Source organism: Rhynchophorus ferrugineus, unplaced genomic scaffold (assembly GCF_030347505.1).
Source record: "Rhynchophorus ferrugineus isolate W39M unplaced genomic scaffold, kcgeb_rfMv2 rfM2, whole genome shotgun sequence".
Taxonomy (NCBI): domain Eukaryota; kingdom Metazoa; phylum Arthropoda; class Insecta; order Coleoptera; family Curculionidae; genus Rhynchophorus; species Rhynchophorus ferrugineus.
The window spans coordinates 75149356-75176816 of NW_027472581.1; the positions used below are offsets into that span (position 1 = coordinate 75149356).

At 31.0% G+C, this 27461-nt stretch overlaps 4 protein-coding genes across 12 annotated transcripts; 3 read left to right on the forward strand and 1 right to left on the reverse strand.

Annotated features, from left to right (window-relative positions):
• The first annotated feature begins 170 nt into the window (after positions 1 to 170).
• LOC143190493 (uncharacterized) lies at positions 171 to 4460 on the forward strand. 2 transcript variants are annotated; one of them, XR_013004259.1, is made up of 8 exons: positions 171 to 1228; positions 1464 to 1536; positions 1593 to 1886; positions 2215 to 2488; positions 2622 to 2735; positions 2795 to 3093; positions 3432 to 4071; positions 4134 to 4273. XR_013004259.1 is itself a non-coding variant. In XM_076394798.1 (8 exons), the coding sequence occupies exons 1-8, from the start codon at positions 1206 to 1208 to the stop codon at positions 4441 to 4443; spliced, it is 1656 nt and encodes a 551-aa protein (XP_076250913.1). In that variant the 5' UTR covers positions 171 to 1205; the 3' UTR covers positions 4444 to 4460. The 2 variants fall into 2 exon arrangements, 1 of the variants encoding a protein (XP_076250913.1); XM_076394798.1 differs by having other exon boundaries at positions 3432 to 3700; positions 4134 to 4460.
• A 131-nt stretch (positions 4461 to 4591) lies between these two features.
• On the reverse strand, positions 4592 to 6028 carry lsn (vacuolar-sorting protein SNF8). The gene is made up of 5 exons (XM_076394799.1): positions 5515 to 6028; positions 5342 to 5459; positions 5105 to 5283; positions 4887 to 5042; positions 4592 to 4830 (listed from the first exon to the last, which is right to left on the reverse strand). The coding sequence occupies exons 1-5, from the start codon at positions 5716 to 5718 to the stop codon at positions 4729 to 4731; spliced, it is 759 nt and encodes a 252-aa protein (XP_076250914.1). The 5' UTR covers positions 5719 to 6028; the 3' UTR covers positions 4592 to 4728.
• A 400-nt stretch (positions 6029 to 6428) lies between these two features.
• LOC143190496 (uncharacterized) lies at positions 6429 to 14419 on the forward strand. Of its 8 annotated transcripts, none has more exons than XM_076394806.1 (16): positions 6429 to 6551; positions 6732 to 6858; positions 7083 to 7172; positions 7254 to 7371; positions 8640 to 8824; positions 9688 to 9908; positions 10137 to 10354; positions 10475 to 10593; positions 10661 to 10806; positions 10864 to 11020; positions 11189 to 11364; positions 11478 to 11681; positions 12887 to 12994; positions 13048 to 13248; positions 13376 to 13658; positions 14006 to 14419. In XM_076394806.1, exons 2-16 carry the CDS (start codon positions 6847 to 6849, stop codon positions 14222 to 14224), a joined length of 2457 nt encoding a protein of 818 aa, XP_076250921.1. In that variant the 5' UTR covers positions 6429 to 6551; positions 6732 to 6846; the 3' UTR covers positions 14225 to 14419. The 8 variants fall into 8 exon arrangements, with proteins under 8 accessions (XP_076250921.1, XP_076250922.1, XP_076250923.1 ...); XM_076394807.1 differs by having other exon boundaries at positions 6434 to 6551; positions 6740 to 6858; XM_076394808.1 differs by having other exon boundaries at positions 6439 to 6555.
• A 1048-nt stretch (positions 14420 to 15467) lies between these two features.
• Positions 15468 to 27190, forward strand: l(2)41Ab (lethal (2) 41Ab). The gene is made up of 9 exons (XM_076394800.1): positions 15468 to 15758; positions 15819 to 16008; positions 16097 to 16289; positions 16432 to 16586; positions 20262 to 20475; positions 20783 to 20943; positions 21019 to 21697; positions 24598 to 24835; positions 26550 to 27190. The coding sequence occupies exons 1-9, from the start codon at positions 15541 to 15543 to the stop codon at positions 27169 to 27171; spliced, it is 2670 nt and encodes an 889-aa protein (XP_076250915.1). The 5' UTR covers positions 15468 to 15540; the 3' UTR covers positions 27172 to 27190.
• Positions 27191 to 27461: the final 271 nt, after the last annotated feature.

Genomic DNA, 27461 nt, shown 5'->3' on the forward strand with positions numbered 1-27461 from the left:
ACAAGAAGCGTTACGCACTGCGCGTCTCGCAACTTAAGATCGACACCGCAATAATTCCATGGCTGGATAACGTCACGTACCTAGGCCTTCACTTCGACCGGCGGTTCGGTTGGCATTCCCAAATCCAGAAAGCAATCCAAAAAGGTTCGGGGATAGCAAACCTGCTATCTTCTCTGATCTGCCCTTCTAGCAGACTTCCCATCTCCATCAAATGCTTATTTTACAAGATGTTAATTCGGTCCGTACTCCTCTACGGATCTAATGTCTACTTCAAGTTTGTTATACCCAACCAGGTCAAACGGCTTCAAGTTTTCCAAAATAAGCTCCTCAGGAGAATATTAAACGCTCCATGGTTTGTCAGAAATAATCAAATTCATAAGGAAACTGACACTCCAGAAATCAAGCACTTCATATCTCAATCATTCCACAAACAACAACTCAGCTCAAGTTCTTCTGAAAACGCGCTTGTTCGCGAGCTGGTGGACATGCTGGGAGCTTAGCACCGCGTCACCGCTAAGCTCTCCCCCTTTTCCAGGCTGAAACGACCTCATCCGTCGCTACAGTCATAACTTTTGCCCCCATACAACACTACCCAGTTGTGTGTTAACTCAGGTTCACGAATCAATAGAATCGCCGGGCCCTCGTGCCCAATAACGACTGCCCGATCAGCGGGTGCCATATCCCCAAATTTAATGCAGTAGCAGTAGTGATCCACAGGGGTCAACTGTGAGGCGGTTTCGGTTTAGTGTATTGGTAAGCCCAGAGGCAGTCCTACATAACCCGGTCCAACTTGTCACTCCAGGGCAAGTCTCCGCGACCAGGTATGCGTCATGCATTCCACCGCCTGATTTTTAGGCCAGAAAAAAAATTACATTATCTTTGACTTGACTTGTATGTGTGTTTTACGCCTAATTATGAATCAGAATATTGAAAGATTAGAAATATTGGAATTTAAATATTTTGGACAAATATCTAAAGTATGGTATATTTGTGTCGAGCGTTAGATATTGTTGCTATGGCTCCATCATACAAACAGGAAAATTATTATCGATCTACAAAGCGTGTCATTTTAAAGTTTACAGTTTATAATTTGAGCTTTTACAGAATTCTCAAAAAGCACTATTATATCTGTCATTTAAATTGTCTCTTTTCTATGTGTTTTGCGGTAGAACATTTTGTATCTTGTATTAGAAGGGTGAGGTTGAATGGAAGACGAAATAAACATTATGTAAGTACTTTATTATGTTAATTTATTATAATTTTTATTGATTTTTAAAGAGACTTAGTTTTAATAAAATTATTTACTATATATTATATTTATTAATATATTTTATGCATATTAATGCAACTGATATACCTTATAATAAATACTATCGTTATCATATAACAAATATATATAATACTATACAATAGATACAAGAGCTTAAATACAAATATATATTTTCTATTTGATTTTCTTCCAGACAGATAGAAACATCTTTACAAAATTATGACAGGATAATAAAACAGTTAAATGAAGAGCTCCACAAATTACAAGTTAGTATATTTCATTCTTAACTAGTATTATGTTTTACACAGATTTATATTTTTAGTATGACCACAATCATCTTAAAATTGAATTTAATGCGATACTCGAAGAAAATAAAGCTCTTTCGCTGAGGATTTCGGAATTATTGAAATCAAAATGTAATTCCGAAAACGTAGTTGAGGCTAACGAGCAATCTATTAACAATCTGAAAGAACAAATTGCTGAACTTTTAACAGAAAAAAAGACCGTCATGAGATTATGGCAGAATAGTGTTAAAACCGTGGAGAAGCTGGAGGATCAATTGCAGCTTTTTCATGCTGAAACTGAACGATTTATACCTAAGCCAGAACTTGATAAGGTAGGTTTGGAATATTATTATTAGTTATCATAAATCTTTTTTGAAGCTAATTAAACCAACTGTAAAACATAAGTAACTAAAGTAAACAGATTCGGTAAAGTGTCTATTTTGGTTATTCGGTTTTTGGTACGGCTCTCGTCAGTTTACTACTCACTGTAAATATTAATTAGGGATAAACTCTTGTTAAACAGTAGGTCTAATAACGCTTACAAATTGCAATGATTTCATATTAATTAATACATAAATTAAAAATATAATGTAAAAAATAAATATGTTATAGCTCATACGAATATGTAATATAACTTATATTTTTTGTAATTATACTCAGATCTTAATTTCTTATGAGCAAAAGTTGCGCCAAATGGAACAGACTTTACATTGTACCAAAGAGAAGTTGCACGAATCTTTAAAGAATACCTTGGAGGAACAAGACACGAGGGGAATTAAATTTGAGAAATGTCTAGAAAATCAATCTACCGCATTTAAAATCATCAAAAATTTGGAAACAGAAATATTGAAACTACAGTCTAGATTAGAATACACTGTCGAACAAAAGACATACTTGGAAAGGTCTTTGAAGTACAAAGATGATATTCTTCAAGGTACAAAAAAATAGGTAATAGTAATTTGTAGGATTTTAAAATTTCAACATCGAGAACATATTGTCATTTATTCATATATTTTATTAAAATATTTTTTACATTATATATAAACCTAATACGAATTTAAATTTAGGAATGAAGCATAAGAATGCTGAATATTGGGCGAAAATAACTGAAGCTGTGAGTGTGGTCGATGCTGCGTTAAATGAAAAAGATGCGGCATTATTAAGGCAACATGAAATAAAAGGTATATAGCCTCATTTATAAGCATTTGTTAGCACATTTTAAACGCTGCTCATGTTTTAGTTGAGAACGAAAATTTGCTTAAAAGAATGGACGAAATGATACGTGATTATGAAAATAAGATTGAAAAGGAAGTACTGATTGTAACTAGGGATTTTGAGAAGAAACAGCTTATGCTTCTTGAGGATATTAATAGAGCGCAATGTGACATCAAAATAAAAGAAACAGAATTAGAAGAATGCAAGAAGAAATGTATTTTGTTGGAAAATGATTTCAAGAACATAAAGTTGTCAAGCACAGATGGAAACGTTTTGAAATTACTTGAGTTGGAAAGGAAGATGGAAACTACATTTCAATCATTGGTATGTTTAATAAATGGAATACATTTTTTGTCCTTCAGTATTAATTTTCAATATGGCCTATCATATCAAAACTTTTCCACGCTAGTCACCAATTATTACCTGTGTTGGTCTTTGCCTGAAATAGATACTTCGGCGTGCCATTTCTGTGTCTATTTTTATAAATATACTCGGAAATGGGTAGCTTCATAAGACATGTAGGAATCTGGATTTTTACTAAGTACTTGTAAGTACTGAAATACGGGCAAAATGAAAAACTTAAAAATACGAAAAAGCATTTTTCAAAATCAAATAAAATCAACACAGTTATAGTATATTAACCAAAGGAAGTTTTATTTTAGGTAAATTCCGAGAAACAAAATATTCAATTAGCTGCTGAGAAACAAACGATGAAAAATGACATTGACCAAATGGCTAGTCTTTACGAAACTAATATTAAAGCGAAGAATACGGAGTTGGAATCGCTGAAATTAAAAATGGAAAGATTAGAAGGTGAACTCGATGAGTGCCACAAAGATATTGATAAAATGACCAGCAAAATAAATAAACTCAATCAAGAAGTGTTAAATAAGGAAGCTGAACTGAAAGGGAGTAATAGAAGTATAGCAATGTGAGTTAACATCCTTTAGAATATTTGCTCTCAAATTCTTCAGTTTTCGGAAACCTGATGCTCCGCCTCTTTATCTGACTTTGGTAAAATACTTTTATCTGACAAAACATAGAAACAGTTTTCTTTAAATGTTCGTTAAAATAGGTAAAACCTTTATTTGTTCTATACTATTTGCTGTTTCCCAGATTTAGTATAAAAGTTTATCAATTCTAATCAACTTCGTAACGAGATGGTTCAGAACAACACACCTTTAATAATATGGATCCTCATATTGTGACTTTTATGGCTTATCTTTAGAGAAGATTTTCTTTAGAAAGCAGGCTTTGCACTTATAAAGAAGGATCTCTCCTCCTTTTAGATCTCGAGATTCAGTAATAAATCTTTATGCTGGAAGACACATTCTGGCTCTTCATAATATTAATTTGTATTTTAGGTTGAAAGATGAATATGCAAGTAAAATAAAAGAATTGACAATTAATTATAATAAAAATGTGAGCGACCTTCAAATACAAATAACTCACAAGAATGAATTGATTGATAGGTGGAAGAAGGAATCAAATTCTATTATTACTGGTTTGGAGAAAACTGTGAAACATACTAAAAGTCAAGTGCAAGTATTAAGACAGGAAAATAAATCAGTCAAGCAGTTGTACTCAAAATCATTGAGTAAAATTAGTAATTATAAGAGATTTATTGAAGTAATATCAAATGATGTTGGGAAGCTCAATGTTTCAACATTATAAAAATACATTTAATCATTTGAAATTTTTAGAACCAAATTTAGAGCAATTAAAGATGTTATATTTATTAATTAAATGTAACAGGTAGGATAATAATGCTTGAAAGGTTTCACATTATTAGTTTTTATAATGGTATTACAAACAGTACATAGTCTGATAAAGCTTTTAATAGTATAAAGCATAATTATACTGTAAATAAATGCATGGAAATATTATTTTATATGTATTTACAAACAATACTTTTAAAAATATAATTTAGTGTCATAATATATTTATCTGTATTATATTCTAGTTAGCTGTAGCATTAACACAGTCATTAAATAAACTAGGGAAATAATAAAGTTTCTCATATGTATCTTGTGTATCTATCCAAGCTAGCCCTTGCTTTACCTAAAAATATGCAATACATAAATATACTTTAAAGTATATATGCTATGTATTCTTACTAGATGTTCAAGAGCATTCTCACTTCGTTCCTTTTCCCAATTTAATTCTTTTTTAAGATATGATACAGATACATATGCTCTGTTGGATGAAGAAGCTTGAGTAAGAATAGTTGAGTGGTCCATACTTAATTCCCCAGGAACAGATTGTATCATATACTGAAAGTAAAAGAATTAATGAATAAAATACCCTTTTTATTAACATAATTACTATAACTGACCTTGCCTTTGCCATAGGGTATAACATTAAAACCACTACCAAAACTTTTTAACTTTTGACTGGCTCTAAGTAAATCATCTTTAGATATTTCTTGGTGTTCTTTCCTTTTTCCTCTAGCTTTTATCAATCTTTCTCTTAATTCTTCTAAAGTAATTAATCCTCCATTCTTATCATTTGTTGCTATACAAAATATTACTTGTAATATCTATATATTTCATTTTATACAAGCAATTTTTACCTAAACAAACCTCTACAATTTGAACTGCTAATTCATAATAAAAATCACCTATTCCTAACACTGACCAGAAACCTTTTCCAGAAGATAAAGGATCTACTCCTATACTAGCACACATTTCCTATATGAGAATTAGTTTAATATATAAATATAATTATGTTCTAAATTTTGTCTACCTGGAATTGACGTCTAAATTCTGTATTTTTCTTAATTTCATTTTTATGTTTAGTAGCAAATTCTTCTAGATTTACTTTAAAAAATTCCATTTGTTTTGTAATTTGTTCAAATTGGTTTTCTTGAATTTCAGTGCCTTTATCCTTATATTTTTCTTGTTCAAGTCTTTGCTTTTGAATTGCCCCTAATCCTGCACGTCGCCTCATTTTTAAAATTAATTTTTGTGTTGAATTAAAAATTAATCTGTCACTCTTTACATTACATTTAGGATTCTTAAAATAATAATAAAATAACTTTAACCATCTCAAGGTTAGGGTTGTCTGTCACTTTAAATGACATTTTTAAAATTTTTATGAAAATATTAATTCATCATAAATAAAAAAATTAAATTACGGTAAAACTAGTATTATCGTGTTGTGGATATTAATATAATTTTAATTCCTAATTTATTAATATAAAGTATGTAATAATGTATATTTCACATTTTTTTGGAGGTTGGGTAATATATCTTGGTGTAATTCAAATAAAGAATAACACTTCGATTATTAAAAAACGTTCCTACGATTCATAGAACTTCGACTGTATTGATAGGATTATTCTCAGCACTAGGTGTGTCTGCCACCGAGAAAAATTTCGATCTAATTTCTATATAATAAAAAATATTGATTTATCGACTTCGATAATTTTGAAAAAATATAGATATATCGTAGAAAATAAAATATATCGATATTTTTAAAAAAACATCAAAATATAATATTATTATATTTAGTGATACTTTTAACAAACCTTTAAAACTAAGTATTATTAAGGTTGTAGAAATATATTTAATTTTTTTGAAACAATATCGGCTAATAAAAATATTGATATATTGATTTAAAAAAATTCGACTAAAACTAACGATATTTTTCGACATCGCTACATTGTTCACATTGGCAACACTGCAGAATGTCAAGATGTCGCCAAAAGGAAGTAGTTTTATGGTGTTTCTTAAGTTTTGTTAATTTGCAAGAATAATCCCTGGTTAGAGATAAAAAGTGAGGTGGGTATGTTAATATTAATTTTTAATAAAAGTATATTTGTAGAAAAATTGCGTTAACTAAAGATTTACAGTAAAATGGTAGCATTTAAGTAGTGACGCTCAATTCAATATCAGTGATTATGATTCTAGATTTCATAATTTCGTAATTGGTTAATATATCATGGGTGATGGCTATTACAGAGTTTCAGGAGAAGTAAGCCCAAATTTGCAACCATCCGAAATTCACGTAAACAAAGATTTCATCGCTAGAGAAGGTGAATGGTTTCCATCACATTTTGGTAGTAAACTAACCACAATGTATAATAATGTGAGTATTTTTTTAATTTCATATATATTTTTATTATGCTATTATTATAACTTTAAGTTTAGTTGAATTAAATAATATTAATTAGTTATTTGATATTTTGACTGTAATTTATAAAGAGCACTACATCTAATAAGTATTTATGTTGTTTATTATTCCTTTTTTATGTAATGTTTCTTTTTGTTAGTTGTTATTTGTTGGTGATTTAATTTAATAATTATTTTTAGACAAATCAATATCCTCCCTCAGAATATGCAAATTCTTATCCTGTGTATAGTTATGGAAATGCTTATGGATATTCTAACTATGGGTACCAGGTAGGTGTTTGTAAACTTAGTATGCATTTGTAAAGTTAATTTATGTATACCATTATCTGAATTTAAATTTTTTAAATAAAGGATCAAACAAATCAGCCAGGTCCACCTGGAGAGTTTTCTCAGAATAACTGGAATCAACTTGGTCATCAAAACTACTCCACTGTGCCACAACCACCACAGGAGGAAGCAAAAACAGAGGGTGAGTATATTTAAATTGTAACATTTTTAAATGTCATTGTTATTTGCGCATTTCATACCTTATTATTATTGAAGTGAATATTTGGTAGTTGATTATTTTTGATCTGATGTTTAAAGTAAGTATGAGAACTACCATGTTATGTAAAACAATTTTTTATATAGCTTATTACACTCTTTCATTGAATATAATGGTTGGTTTAAAGTGGAAAAAATAGTGTAATTTTTCCAATATTTTTTTGTAATGTTGGTTTACTAGTTTATTTTTCAGTGTGTTATTATAATTTATTAAATTATTGGTTTTTTACCATCCAGATTTGTTGTCTTTAATTTGTTTGAACCAAATGTTTTGATATAAATTAATGAATCATTGAATTAGTAGATCAATTATTAGTTATTTATTTATATATATGTAACTTTTAAATTCTAAAACCTATGTGAAACCTAATTATGTGATCGGAAGTTCATATATATATATATATATATATATATATATATATATATATATATATATATATATATATATATGCAATTCTTATATAGGTAATAAATAATTTGAAGGATTGTGTATGAACTAACATTGGTAATGTGTAATAGCTTATATTTAGCTTTCTACTGCTGTGTTGGGGGAGCTGAATGGTGTTCATTTACCTTGAGATTTATTGATTAACTATTTAAAAATCTACTATATTGTGATTTTTTACTGATTTTTATGACTATACTATTACTGTGACATTCTGATATGTATAACAAGTCCTATGATATACAATTTTGGTCAGATATAAAAATATTTTGGGGTTTATCTTTGTCAGTTGGATTGGTTTAGTTTTTGTTTATCAATTATAATTTTTTATTTATTAAACTCCTTGATTAATTAATAAAGTGGTATTATTAGCAACACTAATAAATCATCATGGATTATAAATAGTAATATATATATATATATATATATATATATATATATATATATATATATATAAGGCGGTAAATGTATTTTTGCTGGTATATATTAATGTATAAAAATGCTAACTGGTTCAGAGGCGCCTATGGTTTGTATACAAATACAAAATGATATATACCGCTATAGTAGCACAGTTTTAATACTATCTTTTCGTAGGGTTTTGTATCATCCAAAAGCAGTAGAAATGAAAGGAAGGTCTGACCGACTTGTCTCTAAAATTTTCCACTTTAACAAGGAGTATAACATTTGTATAAAGTTGTTATATTCTCGTATTTTCATCGAAAGTTAAAGCTAATGATTGTTTCTTGTAGCTGTCGTCCAGGAAATGCAACATCAAAAGGCTACACTAACCAAACAAAGAGAAGATTATGTTAGGAAAGCGATGGTTCTACGCAGAGAGCTGGATCAGTTGCGTCAACAAAAACAGGATTTGGCGAACAATGACCGGTCAGATAAAGAACTGTCCACAGTTCTAAAGAAAAATGAAAGGCTTCAAGTAAGTTCCTTCACTAAATATTTACATTTACAATATTAATTTCATATTTTTAATTGTGCATTTTAATTTTCACTTAGGTTATTTATATACTTAGTAAGAACATGATAATGTTCTTATATTTTTTGATCGGTTAATCTTAATGTGTGTTATAATGGTGTTAATCTTAATTTACTATTTATACTTGTTATTAATATTTGCATTCTGAGTAGTTTTTGTATCATATACAAGGTGTCTGAAAAGAAATTTTAATTTAAAAAAGTAAGCCTGAGTGATTATGATTGAGTGATATGAAATTGTATTAATATTTATGTAGTTTGTGAATGCATTTCTTAAAAATAATATTCCCCATAATTTCTTCCGCGAATATAGCAGCTAATACAGCTATTTATAACCGAATAATTGCACTTCGTCGTAAAAGTAAAATAACATTGTAAATATTGAAAAGTATTTTATTGCCTGGTTTGTGAAATCCAGTCTCTGGCATCCAGTGGTTCTAATTTGTATTAGTGCAGCAGGAATATTTTATAGATATTCGCCCTAAACGTGAATAATGTTGGTATTTGAACTGGTGTCGATTAGATTCAATATGGTCAGTAGAAATAAAAAGCTTCCAGGATAATTATTTTTACTAAATTAATTATGAGTATCATACATTCACTTGTTGATTATTGGCAATAATGTACATTTGTATTAATTTTTAGCTATAAAATAACGTGTCTTTGTGAAATAATTATAATTTCTGATTATGAATTAAACTCTGAAGAGGACCATGGAATTAAACAACATTCAGTGGCGCATATTATATTTCTGTGATGTTGTCTTATATTCATTCATAGCTTTTATTAAATCATGTTTCTTTTTAGGATGAGATCAATGGGAAATTGAAGGCGATTTTAAATGTAGTGGAAATGTTGTCCAGTATTATAAGGGATGGTAAGAAAATAGGAGACCTAGAGGATGAATTAGATAAGGAAGAAAAGTTCTCTTGGTCCTCGCAACAGCCTCATGGCACGGAAAGTAATCGTTACAGTCCAGCTACATCAAACAAGACTGACCTAGACTCTGCGAAAGAAGGCGATAAACGGTAAAATTGTCTTGAATGTATTTTTAAAAGTATCTGTTTATTTGTATAATTATTTTATATACAAAGTCATCAGATTATATACTTCTGTGTAACATTGTCATAATAAAGTACACATTTATTAATTGGATAAACTTTTTTATTCTAAATATGCTGTAAATATATGCTCCACATTGTTTTAATTTGTGTAAATGATTTTTGTAATATACTTACATTTTCGTTTTATTTTAGGTTCAGTTATGTTTATTATGACACTGGATTGCATTGGTGTAGAGCTTGTGATGAATTCCCAGAAACTGCAAAAGAATATCTTCAGCACTTGCATTCCAAGGATCATCAGGAGATGGCAAAGGAGAATGAAGTGGATATAACCCCTTGGCACAAGTTACCACTTGAGCCAATTGTACCTAGTTATGATGATGCTCCTAAAAAGAGAGTACCTATAAAAGGTAAGTTTCTATATAATGTAAATATAATGAGAGATATATTGAATGTTATTGAAGTAATATCAAGAAACATAATTTTTTCTTACATCCATACTTAAAATATCTAACTATTCTTATTTTAAGGTCTCCAATTTTTTATATCTGCGCCATCCTGGTATTGTAAACTTTGTGACATTTGGATCGGCGATTTACATTGTGCATCACATCATTTGAAATCGCAAGCTCACTCCCAGAATTATCAGGTTGGTACTGCTAGCTTTTAATATTTTATTTATCTTTTACACATATACCGACATATTTGTTCTCTAGAACTTCGTGGAGCAAAATCCTCATTGGGAAACAGAATGGCTGAAGGATCGTGAAAAGGCCATGTGTAGAAATGGTAAAAATCTTTCCAGTGATTCAGACGCGAGCGTGAAAAAGAAAAAACGAAAGCACCGTTCGTCCATTGAAAGGTATTTTTATATTTAATTAGATTGGCGGATATGTAACTAATATTGATAATATTTTAGCTTATTGAAGGAGAAGAAGAAGAAGAAACGGTCAAAGAAGAAGAAGAAAGATTCCAGCGATTCCAGCAGCAGTTCGAGTAGTTCAGACAGTAGCAGCGATGAAGAGTCTAATGACCGGAGTAAAAGTATCCGCGTTGCTATGAGAAATATGTCTCAGGTTAATACTCATAATACATCATTTCTTCAATTTGTTGTTAGCGAATTATTATTTTAAATCGGGGTTCAGTTGAGTTTCTAAAAGTAGTAGTATTCAAATTAATTTATTAAGCTGTTTTTTGATGTATATAAAGTCATAATTATATGGTCTATTTTGTTTTGATAATAGGTTAAATCCATAATAAATGAAGATATGTCGAAGTGGACAGTACTGGAAAAATTGTTAGAAGATCATCGAAAGAGGGATGTAAAAACAAACAATACAGAAGACGAGTTGATCAGTCAATGGATGACAGTGTCTGAACCAACAAAAGAGAAAAATATTTTAGATACTTTAAAAGACAGGTGTGTGTAAAAGTTTCTGCATGTCCTAAATTGGATTTAACTGCTTTTGATTTATTTTAAGACTTTTTTTGGTTGTATATTTGCCTTGTTTTATAACATATCTTTATATCTAGAATGCGGGTAAAACAAGAGATTGAAAAAGCTAAGTTTGCGGAAATAGAGAGGCGCCGTAAGGAGAAAGAGCGACAAGAACAAGAATTACAGGAGACGAAGCAAAGGCAAATAAAAGAAGAAGCGGAGAGGTTGGAAAAAGAGAAGCAAAGGAAACAACAAGAAGAAACTCAGCGGATCTTGGATAAAGATCGAGGACACGTCAAGTAAGTTTTTGGTGGTCCAGATTATTCAGTTATTAGATATAATTGTTGAACAATTACTCAGTAGTAGAGAGGAGCTTACTAGTGTAGGAATGTTCATTTGTTACTTGTATATTGACTTTGCGTGGTATCAATCTTTGCCAACGCTAGAATCGAGCATAGGTTTTATTTGTGGTGGCCTAGCTGTTCGCTACGCGTAGCTACTTTTAGGTTACCTACAGTCATTGTTTCTTTTAGTAGCTCTTAGCTGTTTTTTTTTTTGTTATGCCTCTTTATGAGAGAGAGGGCAACAATAACAACGGTCTTCCATTGATATACAAGTATGAATATAAGATCAAATAATTTTTATTACATTGATTATAAGAAAGCAGTATTTAAAGTAACCAAATCATAAACATGGAAAACTTTATAGTTTATATCTTAGGCGCTATAGGTGGTGTTGTGATAGGGCTCCAGGATTTTTTTATTCTTTTAAACATTTTTGGACTATAAGAATATATTACAATAAAATTACTATTTGGATGTTATTGTGATAAGATCATATAGTATTTTTATTATTGGTATAAATTATTTCATTCAAGTGAACGTTCATCGTGCGCACAGGACATCTGTGTCGAGCCCACTATGTTACAATTTTTTAAAAATTTTATGTTTGTAGCATTTTATCTTTGACCTACACGGTGACGTTTGACCTAACATGATGATGTGTTACCTCATGCTGGAATTTGTTTGATATGATTTTATTTCGTACATATGTATGAAAAATACCGACCATCTTCAGTTTTAAAGAGTTATAACAAATATAACTGGTTTTTGTTATATAACCATATTTTAAATTTACTATATAGATTTATTGGTAGTTAAAAGGATTCATTTCTAATATAATTCTTTTAAAATATCAAATAGCAACAATTAATCAACGACGTTAATTAAACTAAAATTGTAAATAAATATACCATAAATCATTGATACCTTATAAAATTAATATTTAATTTTTTAATCCGTGTTATCGTCATTGGGATGATTAAGTCGTTGTTTAAGATATAACTTTACCAACGCTAGACGATGAGCGAAAATGATTAGCGATATTTAAGCAACGGTTTATTTAAACAGTAACTGGATTGCCGGTACCAGCAATGAAATAATTGCTCAGCTCTACTTCATAGTTACTGGACAACCAAAGAAAATAATTCTCTTGTGTTTGTTAGATTTCGGCCATCTAGGGAGCAACAGCACAGAAGAAAAAAGTCAGGTAGCGAGGATGATGTAGATGATAAAAGGTACTCCAAGAGTAAGGAAACATCTGCATCTCCAAGGTAATTACTCTTTAATAAATATTTTTGTATGTTTTGACAAAATTGCTTTTTAGGAACCACCGGGATTATGGATCGTCGAAAAGTCGTTACAGTTCCGACCGTGATACGGGAAAAAGGAGGTCTGAATCTTCCAGCAATAAGAAATTGCCTTTTATCGGAAGGATGCCGTTGTTTAAGAAGAAGATTGAGCCAAAAATGGAACGAGAAGCTAAGGTTATTAAAAAAGAAGAATACGAACCTCAACGTAAAACGAGGTAATTTGTAGAACTATAATTTCAAATAAAGAATTTGAGAGCCTCTTGTATTTAATGAGATTCTGTGTACTATGTATGTATTGTATTAATCATAACACATTATAAAGTTGCGTTACTTATATTACAGGTTTGAAACTGGTAACTTAGCGAAAGCTTTTATTCCAAGACCAGATGTCGTTTGTTTTCCGGTATTGTCCTCTATACCGCCCATCACTGCACCGCCTCCACCTCCGCCACCACCAATTTTATCTGGAAAGGTTCATTCTCCTAAACACACTAAAAAGCACTCATCAAAATCAAGTGATATATTAGAGGATGAAATGGTTCCACCAAAAGCACCTTCTATTAGCAAACCCGATGAAATTGTGCCCCCACCTCCACCGATTATCAAACAATTTGATAACTCTGAGGTTTGTATTTTATTATGTCTATGTAAAATATATTTAATAGTTATATATATTGTTACTTGGAGAGTATCTTTTGGGCAGTTTCTGATAATACTTCAGTGATCTTTTGTGATGTTTGTTACATCAGACATATCTTTTTGTAAAAACATACATTTTTTCTATGGATGTACACTATTACAAGAAACATTTGCCTTGCAATTTTTAACTTCTATAAAGTGATGTAAGTCTAGCATTCTTGGGATCTCAGATTAGTAGAAAATTTTATATATTTTTCAAATTTTTGTGTTGGTAAATTTTTGGTTTATTTTTAAATATTATTGTGGAATATTAAGTTCAAATTATTTTTTTAGGAAAATACATATACAAACCAGGAATTTGATCACGACGCAATGGGTGAATATTATGAAAGTTTCAATAACATGATGTACCAAACACAACAGTATGAATATCAAGAGGAACAAGAGCAAACATTGCCGCATCCACCACTTGAACCTCCACCATTACCACCAGATGATGACCTCGCCTTGCTTGGAATATGCGCTGATGATATGGCCGCCCAGACCTTTTGATTTATGTTTTAATGCTATTAAGATGGCATATGTTTACTATTGTATTTTTTAATATTAATATTCACTGTACAGTGAATGTATGTTTTAGACTTGTTAATTAATGTCAATGGTTTACTTTTTCTTGGGTTAACTATGTTCATTATAATAGGATATAGTTATGCAAAATTTGTAGAAATAGATTTGATGATTTACTAATTGTGGTTTTATTTTATTATTAAGAATATACTGATATAATTTATTTGATTAACTGCTAGTGGTTTTTTTATTTTGAAGTCCCATAACGAACTCTTTATAAAAATGGTATACCATGTGACATTGATCAGATGATGTGTGCAGAAGGATGCGTTAGGTCAAGTGAAATTATTCTGTCGCTTGTTGAATAATCAGTTTTCCTTTTAATGCTCGGTTGAATCGCATTTATTGTAGTTTATGGCAATCTTCTATGATTCTTCGTTTCGATCGGTTCAAGCTTGAGGCTCCTCATCTTCGAACTTTTCCAGCTGATGCGTCCTTTATTATTATAACATTTGAATATTTTTTGTAAAATGAAGGTTTCAATACTTTTTCCGTCTTCTGCTAGTTCTTTTTTTTATTATTTCGTTCACGCTCATAAATTAGTATTTTTTCAAAAAATTGGTAGTTGGAAGAAGCATTGTCTAGTATATACCTTTTGGGCTCTAGATGTCAAATTCACCGTCTTTAAGCTTTTTCAACCACTCCCGACAATTTGTAACGTTTAACTCAAAGTTACTATGTGGTTCTAAAAACAATTGATCTATTCTATTTGAATATATCTTCAAGTTAAAGGCAAAAATGAGGCTTACTCGATTCAAAACTCAAATAGATGAAAAAAAAAATATACAAAAATAATATTTAAAGGTTATGTTGTTGACAGATGTCTAATCCTACGATATAACATTCATATAGTATACTACTATATGACGACATCTTATTACTTGACGACACCTAATGGTACTCTATGACTAATGGCCCCTCCGATGAACGGATGAAATGCCTTTATATCTAATAATTATTTTTATTTCGTTTTATATAATTATTGATTTCGTTGTTTAACATAATTTGGATATATAATTTATAATACTTTTATTTTATATACTTTTAAGTTATAGTTACAAACTAAATAATTAAGAAATATACATATTTTATTTCACTTTTGTACGTTACCATGGATACACCCAATTAACGTTATATCCATTATTGATCAAACATGTCATATTATACCGGCATTTTTATGTGCTATATATAATTTTACTATTTTTTACGTTATGTAAAATAACAAATATACATTTTGAATTATGGATATCAATATTGCAACCACTCAGGAGAAATCAGTTCTAGACCCTGATCATCAAATTTTGAAAAGATTTCAAGACGCACTTAAAGATCATTACGTTCGTCAGATCAACCGCTTAAAAAGTGAAATATTCGAGTATGAAAGCGAAACTAAAAAGAAAAATGAAGAAAGGGATCAACTTGGAGTGGAGGTGTATGAAACCCAGCAAACTGTTTGCAGGTAATAGCAAAGGTATTTCTCAATATAATTAGGAAATACTTATTTGGCTTTTATAAATAGGCAACAGAAAACCCTGGAAGAACTAACGAGTGACGTACAAAATATCATAACAGCGAAACAAGAGGTAGAAAATAAGATACAGGAAAGTAAAGATAAATATAAGGAAGCTAAAGAAACACTCATTGCTGCTGAAAAATATAATTTGGATTTACAGAATGAGATAAATTCGGTTAATTTGCTAATAAGCCAGGTGAGTGAGTATCTACTGTATTGATTTACAATTGGACAGGCTTTCTCATTGTTTATTGTGTATTACATTTCAAAATTATTTGTTTCAGGTTTCACAATGGGAGTCAAAAATAGAGTCGAATCTTTTAGTGAATCAACGAATTGCCGAGAAAACAAGGAAAGACAATCTCAGGCTAGCAGAAGAGAAAAGAAAACAGGATGCCCAGTTATATAAAGTTATGTGTTCCATTTGGAAACTGGAGGGTGAAATAGAAACGATGAACCTTCAGATTACTTTAAAAGGTATCTACATAATTTTATAAATATTGAATATAGTTAAAGTTATAAGTTTTAGCATTTTTAATCTCGTTTGTTTATCATTTGTTGTACCTGTTTTTAAATTTTATAGTAATTTGAATAAAAAAACTGTATGTCATATATTTAGAATCTGAAAAAGACGAGCTTGAAGAAAGAATCGCTATGGGAAATACGCATCTAGAAGCGTTACAAGCTGAATACCGTTGTTTGATGCATTCTTGGAATTCTGTTGTTATTGCGATTGGGTCCAGAGATAGAATAGTGGAGTGTTTAAGAAAAGAGGTAAGTTATTATTTAATTGACATAATTTTAAAGTCTTCGGAATGAAATCAAGTAAGGCATGTGGGTTTTTGATAAAAATAAGATTTGTTCACGAGTTTAGTCAAGTCATGATTAACCTGATCAAATTTACGTTTTATTCTTAAGCTGGTGTTGGATGATTTTGCTTTTCGGATTGTACAATCTTGCGAAATGGTCAATCGGAATTATAAACAATCACAAACATAAATTTACAACCATACACTAGCAGGATTCGAATGCGCGATTATTTAACAGTCGGATGAAGGTCCTGTCGCCTTCACCACTGCGTTAACAAAGTCGGCGCAAGGGGGTATTTTGATATAGATGTCTCACTTGAGGTCAATTGGTGAAAATGTATACTTTTCGTTTTCTATGCCAACGTTATGAAAAGAAGAGAAAATTCATGTAGATGATTGCTAGTTTTGCTGGATGAATGTCGTCGGCATAAATGTAATAAAATAGCTCAGAATAGATATCCTGACGTATCATCAGAGTCGAAGTCAGTTTCATGTATGGACAGTGGATTCATTGTCAAGTTGTTTAGGTATAAGTGCAAAAAATGTATTAAGAACTTTGTCTTCATCCCCGGAGAGTGATATTGGTCGGACCCGATACTTGAAAACGAATGACCGACGGAAAGTTTACAATCTAGCGCCTGATGAAGCAGCAGCATGGGTATCGTTTCAAAGTGTCGTCGACAACTTTCTAGGTAATCACAAATCACTTGTTTGGAAGCATTTTGTTGCAAAATTACCACAAGATTGGAGCACAAATGTCTCTCAAACTATATTTTCTGCATTTCCATCTTAATTTTTTTTTACAATATTTGGCCGACACGAGCGACGAGCAAGGAAAGCGGCACACAAGGTTTTTGGGACGAAAGCATGATGAGTGATTACTGTTCCCTGATGCGTGAAGCAGATTCCACTCTGTATAAAAGGCTCAGTTCAATATCTGTACATTTCTAATTTATACTTTGTAATTCAATAAATGGCCATTAATGGTCAAAAATAAAAGTAATGGTCAAAAAATAATGAATTTATTGAATATTATTGATTTGTGAATATTTATTGAACATTTGTGAAAGATAAGTGAGGATGTGCTTATTACTGAAATAAAAATTAAAAATATTAATCACCTTTTTCATTATCACTACATTTACCTAACTGTACTACAGTTTAGTTACATTTAACATTTTACATTTAACTACACCCTCATTTAAACCATATTTTTTGAGAAATACAGAGTATTTGAGTAAAGTCACCTTGATTAATTTTATTTTATCCCTCCTCGCCATCGTTCGTTTTTTCATTAGTAAGTGGCAATAGACAATATATGAATATATGATACAATATATGAACAGTTCAGCATCAGTAAGTTTCAAAGTAACAAACCCTTCGAACTCAGTCTCGTGAAGGTTGAACTATTTGTCGGGTCTTAGTAGGTTCGGCGAGTGTCAAGTCATCGTTGCCATTATCATATAGAACTTTAAATCCACTCTTTTTGAAGCAGTTTGTGATTGGTATTCCAATGTCTTGATTTCAAGCTTTGGCAATCATTCGCATGGATTGCAGCAAGTCATTTGTAGTTGGCGTTTGGTGTTGAATATTAGCAGGATATTGTCTGACAATTTCCTTTCTATAGTGCATTTTGAAGCTTTGATGTATGCTTTGGTGTAGTGGTTGAAACTTCGAAGTTATGTTTGTAGGCAAGTGCTTTATTTTTATGTTTGTTAAATTAGGAATGTCTTCATGTGAAATAATCGAATTTTTTTTTAAATCTTCTTATCAAAGTATCACAGGTCATCTAAGTCTTAGTGTTTGAAGTGTACATTGCTGGCAAAGTATTGACATTTTTAAAACATCGTTGTAAACATTGATATAGTTTAAAATATTTGTATAAATCTTGTTTCATCGATGTTGAAGGTATCTTCGAGGTTTACTGATTACATACTTCTTCATGTTTTTCGAAAAATAATCTCGTTTCTTTTATTAAAAATATGAAGCTACCTGTTGCTAGCACGGAACTGTGCATGCCTTAATTCTACTACGAACTGTTGAGCTTTTTCCAGAAGGATAAGGCCTCCGATTGCTTCCTGGCATAGTTTTAACCATTTTAAAACTCTACGTCCTTGTCTTCACATACTTTCAACAACTACAGGATTTAAACCGACAGACGTTGTTTTAACGCTTTGCTTGTTCTGATACATTTCAAATCGCTGCTTATTATAACTCTGATTGAAAATGCCGAAGCCAGACGGAACAAATTGCATCTCTAATCGGTTACCTCGGACAGGAACGAAATAATGGAGGTCCCCCTTGACAGTAAAATTCATTAGGGAGGTACATATTTTTACTGTTAAATATTAAGTTGTAACGGTTTTTAAAAAAGTATTTTTAGCGTGTTACAGTTGAAATGAATGTTAGTATGGGCACGCTCATTAAAATATCTCGAAATGAAAAATATAATCTTGAATGCACCGAAAGAAAAACGGCCTCCTTATAGCTCTATCAGAGATCAAATATATGGAATGAAAAACACTGACTAGTTTTTCAATATTAACATAATTTAATACAATTATTTCAAAGGAAACTGTTTGGAAAGAATCCATAGATAGCTTAGAGCTATCCCTTCGTACACTGTTGGGAAATATAGGATTTAAATGGTATAAAGATAACCCACGAAGGGATCTAACATAATGGAGCTTCCAGACATTGCTTTTAAAATAATACAATTTTTAAAAGCTTACAATAAAATTAAGGAAGACTTATTATTTCAATTTGTGTATTTAGATGAGATATGTATATTTCAAAATGGGATATTGGGATAAATGTATAATAGAATGTGAACAAATCTTAAATAGATTGGATATTAACAGCTTAGTTATTTACGTCAATTAAACTTTCGGAATATTGCATTATGATTCAATGCCGACAATTTCCAAGACACGGTGATGAGAGTGGAAAAAACTAAAAGTGAGTATATAATTAATATATAACTAGGAAGTTGAACTGTAGAGTGTAAATGATTTATATGCATAGATATGTGTGTAATTATTCAGAATTATACATGAGCATTAGGTTATAATGTATGAGTGCATTAGCGAAAATTCATGATATCAAAATGACTTGACAAGGAAATACACCATCTAAGGAAATAAGAACTAAATGTAAAAAGGTAAATCTGCTCTCCAGTGAAAACAAGATACATTACTTAGATATACAATTGTTAATTAGGTAGATTAGGCCTTCAAGGGATAACACTACATAAAAAAACACGCCTAGAATAATAATAATAAAACAACTCTAACCTATAAACTATTGCGGCTCTATAATTAATTGAAGTTTGTATTATTTGATAATATATGCATTAGATGTACTATAATCTTAAAATAAATTATATTTGATACAATTTTTGTTTAGTTATTTTATTTAGACTAGAATTTTGATATATGTCAAAGCCAAAATAAACCAAAACTCAGAGTTGATGCGGCAGCATCGCAACGTTTTGACGTCATAAATTTAGATGACTTACGTTCAGTGCTACTTTGGATAGACTTTACGTTATGAGTATCGAGGCACGTTATACTAAGGTTATAATGTATACTTATTTTAATATGTCTCTACTGGGTAATTAACCATTATCTATATGTTTTAGACCCAAAAAATTAACGAACAAATTAAATCCACGATCTCCGAAATAGAAAAAGTGATCAAACTCACCAAGAAGGAGATGAATGAAAACGAAAGGTATACGCTCAATAAATCCAGAGCGGAGCTGGATGTGTCCAATTGCAAGCGGCAGATCGCTGACCAGCTCGCTAAATTTGATGAGTATAGCGCAACTTCTGCCAACCTGCAAAACATAATAGGTAATTTGTTTATTATTATTATTCCTATATTTTATTTTTGTTGAGATTTTAGGTTATTAATTGATATTTTGAGATTACTTAAACAGATTTATTTAATACACCTATCTAAACTATCTTATCTATACACAACAACAACAACGTGATTTTTCTCTTGACTGACGCTTATATATATCTAACAACTACATACCTCAAAGTCCCCAGAAACTAGTAATATTTCATTGTTCTATTTAGCATAGATTGCTTCTTTTAATTAAGAAGAAATATTATACAATTTTGTTTATATGTAAATATATATATTTTTTTGTAGAACAAACTGAAAAAGACGTAGAGCATATAGTTGCTGAGAATAATGCCAAGTTAACTGTCCTGTCAATTTTAACTAAGGATTATGACAAAATATATAACACGAAGGTGTCCTTGGAACAGCAGCTGCTTCAAGACATCGAGAACCAAGCTGCCAATGATAAGGTAAACGTAAACTAAGAAGTTATTTTCAGTAATATACATTAAGAAGTTTGAACATTCAAGAACTTTTGCTTATAGGTAGCTGGAAATCTGTATAGGACACTGAATACCATCAAGGAAAAGAAGAAAGATCTGGAGATTATAATGAATGAGGCAGAGAATAAGCAGAGTCTTATCAGCAGCGACATGGAGGTGCAGAAGTATATGAACGAGGAGAATACCAGACTTCTGACGGAGGTCGAGAAGCAAAGGACAGACTTAGAAAACGAGGCTGATCAGATTCAAGCTGACAAGGACAAATACGACATGCTCTTCAGAAAGAAGGAAAGGCAGGTCACTGTGCTGAATAACAAGCTGGAGACTCTGTTGGAGAAATCCCAGATGAATGCGTTGATATCGCCGCAAGAACTGCGAATAACCACGCTGGAGAAGCACATCGAGGAGACCCAGGAAAAAATTAAGCATCTGCAAATATTTTGGCTGAGAGAGCAGAAGAACTTGCTGAATGTGTCGAAAGAGCGACAGGAACAGATCCACAAACTTAACCTGTTGAAGAAACAGAACCTGATTTTGGAACAGAAAAATTTGAAGGTCAGCAACGAGATCGAAAGTTACAAGGCCCAAGAGAGAAATATTCTTCGCAATATCAACAACCTGCAAAACAAAGTGTCGAGTCTGTGCGATATTTTAACCAAGAGGAAGGACAAAAAATCGGTGTTGGATAAGTCCAATTATTATGTACAATATCAGTATGATGGTGAGTAGTGTTATGCATATCTACAAGATTTAAAATAATTAAAACTATAAGTTTCACATCCCACCCAATACGCCATAACCATTCTGGCCTCAGATAGTGTTGATTTCCTATTTTTCATATCACTTTCCTATGATTTTGATTCTTTTATGTCTTTTCTGATATGTCTTTTTTGATGCTTTTTGTTGCGTGTTCATTCCAAAAGGTCAATTTCGTTACAGAAGTTTGTTAGGAATTTACTCATATTTCATTTTTCAAGCATGTTTAAACCATCGTAACCTGGCTCTCAGGATTTTTTCCACACTGCATCTTAATTTGAACATTCTTAACATGAGTTGAGAGAGAGAGAGAGAGAGACTCATAAACATTTGGAATACGCCAGATAACACTGCTGCAACAGTACCAGAATTTCACAATCATTCAGAAGAGCTGACAAAGAAGCATTTAAGTAAAGAATGATCCGGATTTTAGCCCTGTTTATAACATTTTTCCTCTTCCAGGCGCACCATTCAAGAGTAGGAGAGGATACACCTTATAGGATACAAGTGTATTTTTTCTTTTCCTGGTGCAAATTAATCCTCAAATACGTATTTGGTTTTAATATATTTATCTTTATTCTTTATAATCTTTTAATATCTTTATAAACAACTTAAATTAAAATTTGTTCTGCCTCTTTTTCTGTTACATCTTGTTTTTTCTGGTTGGAGGAAAAAACTTACCCAATTGTGGCTTTTTCTCAGATGGGACACGTGCGTTGTAAATTATCACCAAAAAGTACCTTCTTGACGATTTATTGCTTAAGGTCACGCACACCTACTTAAGTTTTGTTTCCATCGGGTTCAAATTGCTATTTGCTTGTACACTTATTTCATTTTTATCCCAGTGAACGTCCAAAATTAATTTTTCTGTAATGTACCAATTTCCTTATAAATATAACGTTTAAATACGCTAACGAATAGACCTTCAAATTGTTTTAAACCAATCTTATATACATTTAGAAACATCTTTAATACATAGTATAAAGAATTACAATAATGAAATCAATGCTATTTAATAATCAAATAACTATATATACTAAATAACCACTATTGCGTCGCACTTTTTAAGAGAAGCGAAAGCTCCTGCAGTTTGGTGTCACTTTTTCCTTCTGTATTAATAATTCCAAATATTTGAAATCCTGTATTTGCAGGAAGTGGATGCCGTTGATATTTACAACAGTAGGTAATGTGTTAATATTTAGTCTCTTCTTCATCCATTCTCAAGCTTTATGGATCTCAATGTGAACTAACAGGTCAATTGAAAAGTCCCCGGCTTGACACATAGATGGCGCTACTAGAATTAAATCCATATGTTTTTAGTTAGTCATAACCCTCAAAAGGTGCGTGTATAAATTTGTCGGTGCTGTCGGACCATTAGTTTGTGAATTATAGCATTTTGAGTAAATTAACTATTGTTATTGTGAAAAAATGGATAAAAGGGAATTTCGCGTGTTGATAAAATATTGCTTTCTGAAGGAAAAAAATACAGTTGAATTGAGCCAAGTTTTGTTGATGCCGAGTTTCCGGACACTGCCCCAGGAAAATCAACCATCAAGGATTGGTATGTTAAGTTTAGACTTGGTGAAATGAGCACCGAAGACGGTGAACGCAGTGGACGCCCAAAAGAGTTTGTTACCGACGAAAATATTTAAAAAATTTACAAAATTTTGAATGACTATAAATTGAAATTGAATGAAATAACAGACGCTTTAAAAATATCAACTGAACGAAATTACGCGATTTTAGCGTTCTTCAAAAAATAAAATTACATGTGTTTTTGCCATGATATCAAAGATTCATTTAATATGATTTAAATGAATGGCATTTGTTCATAGATGGTTTGTTCAAAAACAATAAAATAATGAATTTCTTAAATATTTCTAAAATCAGAATCAGTTTTAAAGAACGGGCTGCTGATTTACATTCAGCACCTCTAATTTACTTATAAACAGCTTTTAATTGCTCAGGTTCAACACTGTAAGTACTTGTGTATAAGCAGAATTCTAAGCCGTTGAAATAATATTTTTCCACCGGGTGACTTACTCATTTTTGTGCACCATTCGTTTTAGACGCTTATTTTGCGACCTTCTATCTACATTTTTAATGCAATCGTTGGGATATTTACTCCTACCAATCGTATTTTTCGAATATTTCTCTTTTTAACTATCTTTCAGTAGGCCTCACCCGGGTAGGAGGGAAAACCTCAAATTTCAAAGGCACGTTTAATGTTATCACACATTTTTTATCTAAAACAAGCGGATATTGGTGTATAATGTTATTGCTGAACTGATGTGGCGAAAAATCGGAAGTAGTTCAGGGTAAAAGTCATTTAGTTTGCTTTTTAAGTAATAACCATATCATATAAGGCGTCGTATAAATGTTGTAGGCAACTGTTTCTATGGCGTAATGGTTAGAACGTCGAGCTCGTACGCTGAAGCTGATGATTCAGTTCCCAAGAGTGCAGCAGCTTTTTTTGTTCTAGTTTGATAGGAATAATTTTCCAAATCACCTGGACAAGTTAGTGCACTCATTTCCTATTTATCTATTTAAATTTCAGATTTGTTTTGTTGGTGATTTAATTTTGTGTATATGTGATAAAATTATATTATCATTTTTGTATTGTTTGGGCTCAGCTATTTTAACTTTACTTTTTTCCTGATATCTCGATTTAATTTACAGTATTTTTCGAAATTGTTGAGTTATGCTCATTTTCGTTTTTATACCATCGGAAAACACTCGTCAGAGGTCTAGGGATATGTCAGATTTTTAATATTTTACAGCTTTAATATTAGTATCGTTCAGCTGGCCAATTTCTTGTAGTTTATGTAGACATTTAATATTTTCACAGTTTGCGTTTTGTTTTAGGTAAACTGAAAGACGCGGAGTTAGAGTGTCTTCAACTGGAAACAGATATAGCCGAAATCGAAGACGATAAGGCTGCCCTCAGCAAAGAGCTAATCGAGTTGAACAGGGAGGCATTGGAGTGGGAGAAAAAAGTGAAATTGGGTAAGGAAACGAAATTGCAGTTGCGAGGAGAACAGCACAAAGGTGGCGAAATAGAGAACATGAAGCTTGAAATTCAAAGGATGAATGTTATTTACAGGTAAATTTATTATCTCCGCGTTAATTCTAATGGTATTAACATTCTTCATCAATTAAATATATTTGTACATTTATATAATTTAGTTAATAGTAATTTGTAGTAATATAATAAGCAACTACTAGATAAAGGTGGCACCGCCTTAATGATATTCATTATTAGTGGAATGAAATTGTTTTTATTGTGAAGCCATTCTTGATAATTCTCGTTTAATGTCTTCAACGTCAGAATATAACTTTACAATAAATGTTTTATTTAAAAGTGGACGTTTAAATGTCGTGAATTGAATACTTAAGGGAAAATAACAATATATCTATCGGTTGTGCCTTAAGTGATTATCTTTTAATTGTTTTTAATTATGTAATTGATAATGTCAAATAAGTGTATCATTGGCAAACCAAAAAAAGTTTTCTTATCCTATAATAGTGCCTGACCACTATTCGACATATATTTCAAACATTTCTCCTTGTGATTATTACTTATATTTAGTGTTGGGGACTATCGACTGAAATCGACTATCGACTATTTAGTAATTGACTACTTTTTACTATCGACTGTTTCAGACGCTTTTTTTGGTTAAACTGATTTTACCATTTTTACCAGTGACTGTTTCAGACGCTATTTTCGGTCTGACTGATTTTGTTACTATTTATTATCGACTGTTTCAGTCGTGTACTTTTAGTTACTATTTTTGGTTCTACTAGTTTCATTTGACTGGTTTTTAACGTTCCGGCTCTGTTGTCTTAGTCGCGACCTTGACAAAAATGTACCCAATTTATGCTTACATAGATTTATATGTAATAACATATATATAGTTTTATGATTTTTTGGTAGTTTGCTTCTAAGAAACAATACATTGTATATTAGTAGAGCAGCATTTTGGAACGATATTTTTCAAGATTGTTAATGTAATGGAATAAAAAGATTAACATTGTGAAGGATAAATAGTAAATTACTTTTGACTGTTTTTATGGCAATAATAGGTAATATTTCGATTAGTCTCTCGATTTTTGTTAAAAAATATTTCCGTTCAATAATAAATAAAGCATTTACTTTATTTAAGAAAGCTCTAGTACTTATTGAATTTTTTTTTCTATGATTAGGTATATGTTTAATTTTATTTAGTATTTATGGTTATTGTACTTCTTTATTTTTTAGGTTTTGTTTAAGTTCTATTGTGTTGTCTATATTTATTATAGTATAGTATTTAAAAATAGCAATTAACTTATTAAAATACGATAAAACATTTGTAGGGTATTATTCCATTTAGAAAGAAATTATTTAGATAGAAAAATTTCATTCCTTTTTACAGATCCACAGAACATTCAAATATAAAAGTAATTCTACTTCGTTTAAAATGAAATTATTAATTGTATGTTAATAGTATTCAATAATTTCTTTTCTCCATTTCTATTTTAAAGTTAGTACGTGAAGGAATATGTACATCTCCGTCTCGCTTATACTACCGTTGGAAAATATTAACTATATAAAATTCATTGGTTCAAGCAATTATCTTCGTCCTTTCCTCTCTCACAATTTATACAGGAAGGGGTTCGTACATCTTCGTTTGACATCACGAATTGAAAAAAAAAGTCGTACTGTGCATTTGACTGAATATAGTAATTAATATTATATGTAATTATACATTTTAAGTCTTTCTAAGATATCATATCTTTAACTAGAATTTTACTAAAACAATATATGCTTTGTATTTCAGCCAATTGAAGAAGGCTCAAGAAAAATTGCTGAAAGATTTGGAGCATTGTGTTTCGCGACGAGATGCTATCTTTACAGTGGCCGAAGCTCGTCAAAAACGATCCAAGGCTTTGGAAGAAAAAACGCGGATAAACTACTCACGTAAAATGGACGAGGTGAGAAATCGTATTAAACAGCAGGAGAATGAAATGAAATCTGTCCAGGAGAAAATCGAAAAATTATATGAGGAAAAAGATCGAATCGCTCAGGAACTGCATAACGTAGTCAGCGAAATAGAGTTTTGCGAAAACTATCAGAAGTCGTTGCTTTTCGATATAGAACAGCGAAAGACTAATCGTCAGCTCAAGTATGAGATGCTGTTGATGATGCAGAAGAAATTGAACGTGTACAGGGACCTGGATGCGAAAAAGCAACCTTTTCTGCATACCAAGCGATCTCTGATGAAACGAACGCACTCGGAGTTAAAAGAGGTGAATGGGAAGCTGTGTTGTATTGTTGAAAATTTACAGTCGGACTTTCCATTATACGGTGTGGAATTGAAACGACTTTATAATACTTTGAAGGTCTACATATTTACAGAATATCAGAGCAATCTGGATGTTCGTACAAGTTTTCTAAAATAAAGTTTCTTAGGCTACTGTCTATTTACTACCATTATTACAACACTTCACTATGAAATATTTTTTAATTTAATAATATTATACCAATAAAATAATAATTCATGCAATGTGGTTTTTTACTGTTTTTATTTAAACTATTGCTTTTAGTAATTCATTACCATTCATAATAATTTGGTAACAATTATTATAATTTTTCGTTATTGGAATATACCTTTCCATTTAATAATATATGAATAAAATAATAGTTATATAATATAGTTTTTACAGATTTTATTTGGAATACTGAAAAGTCC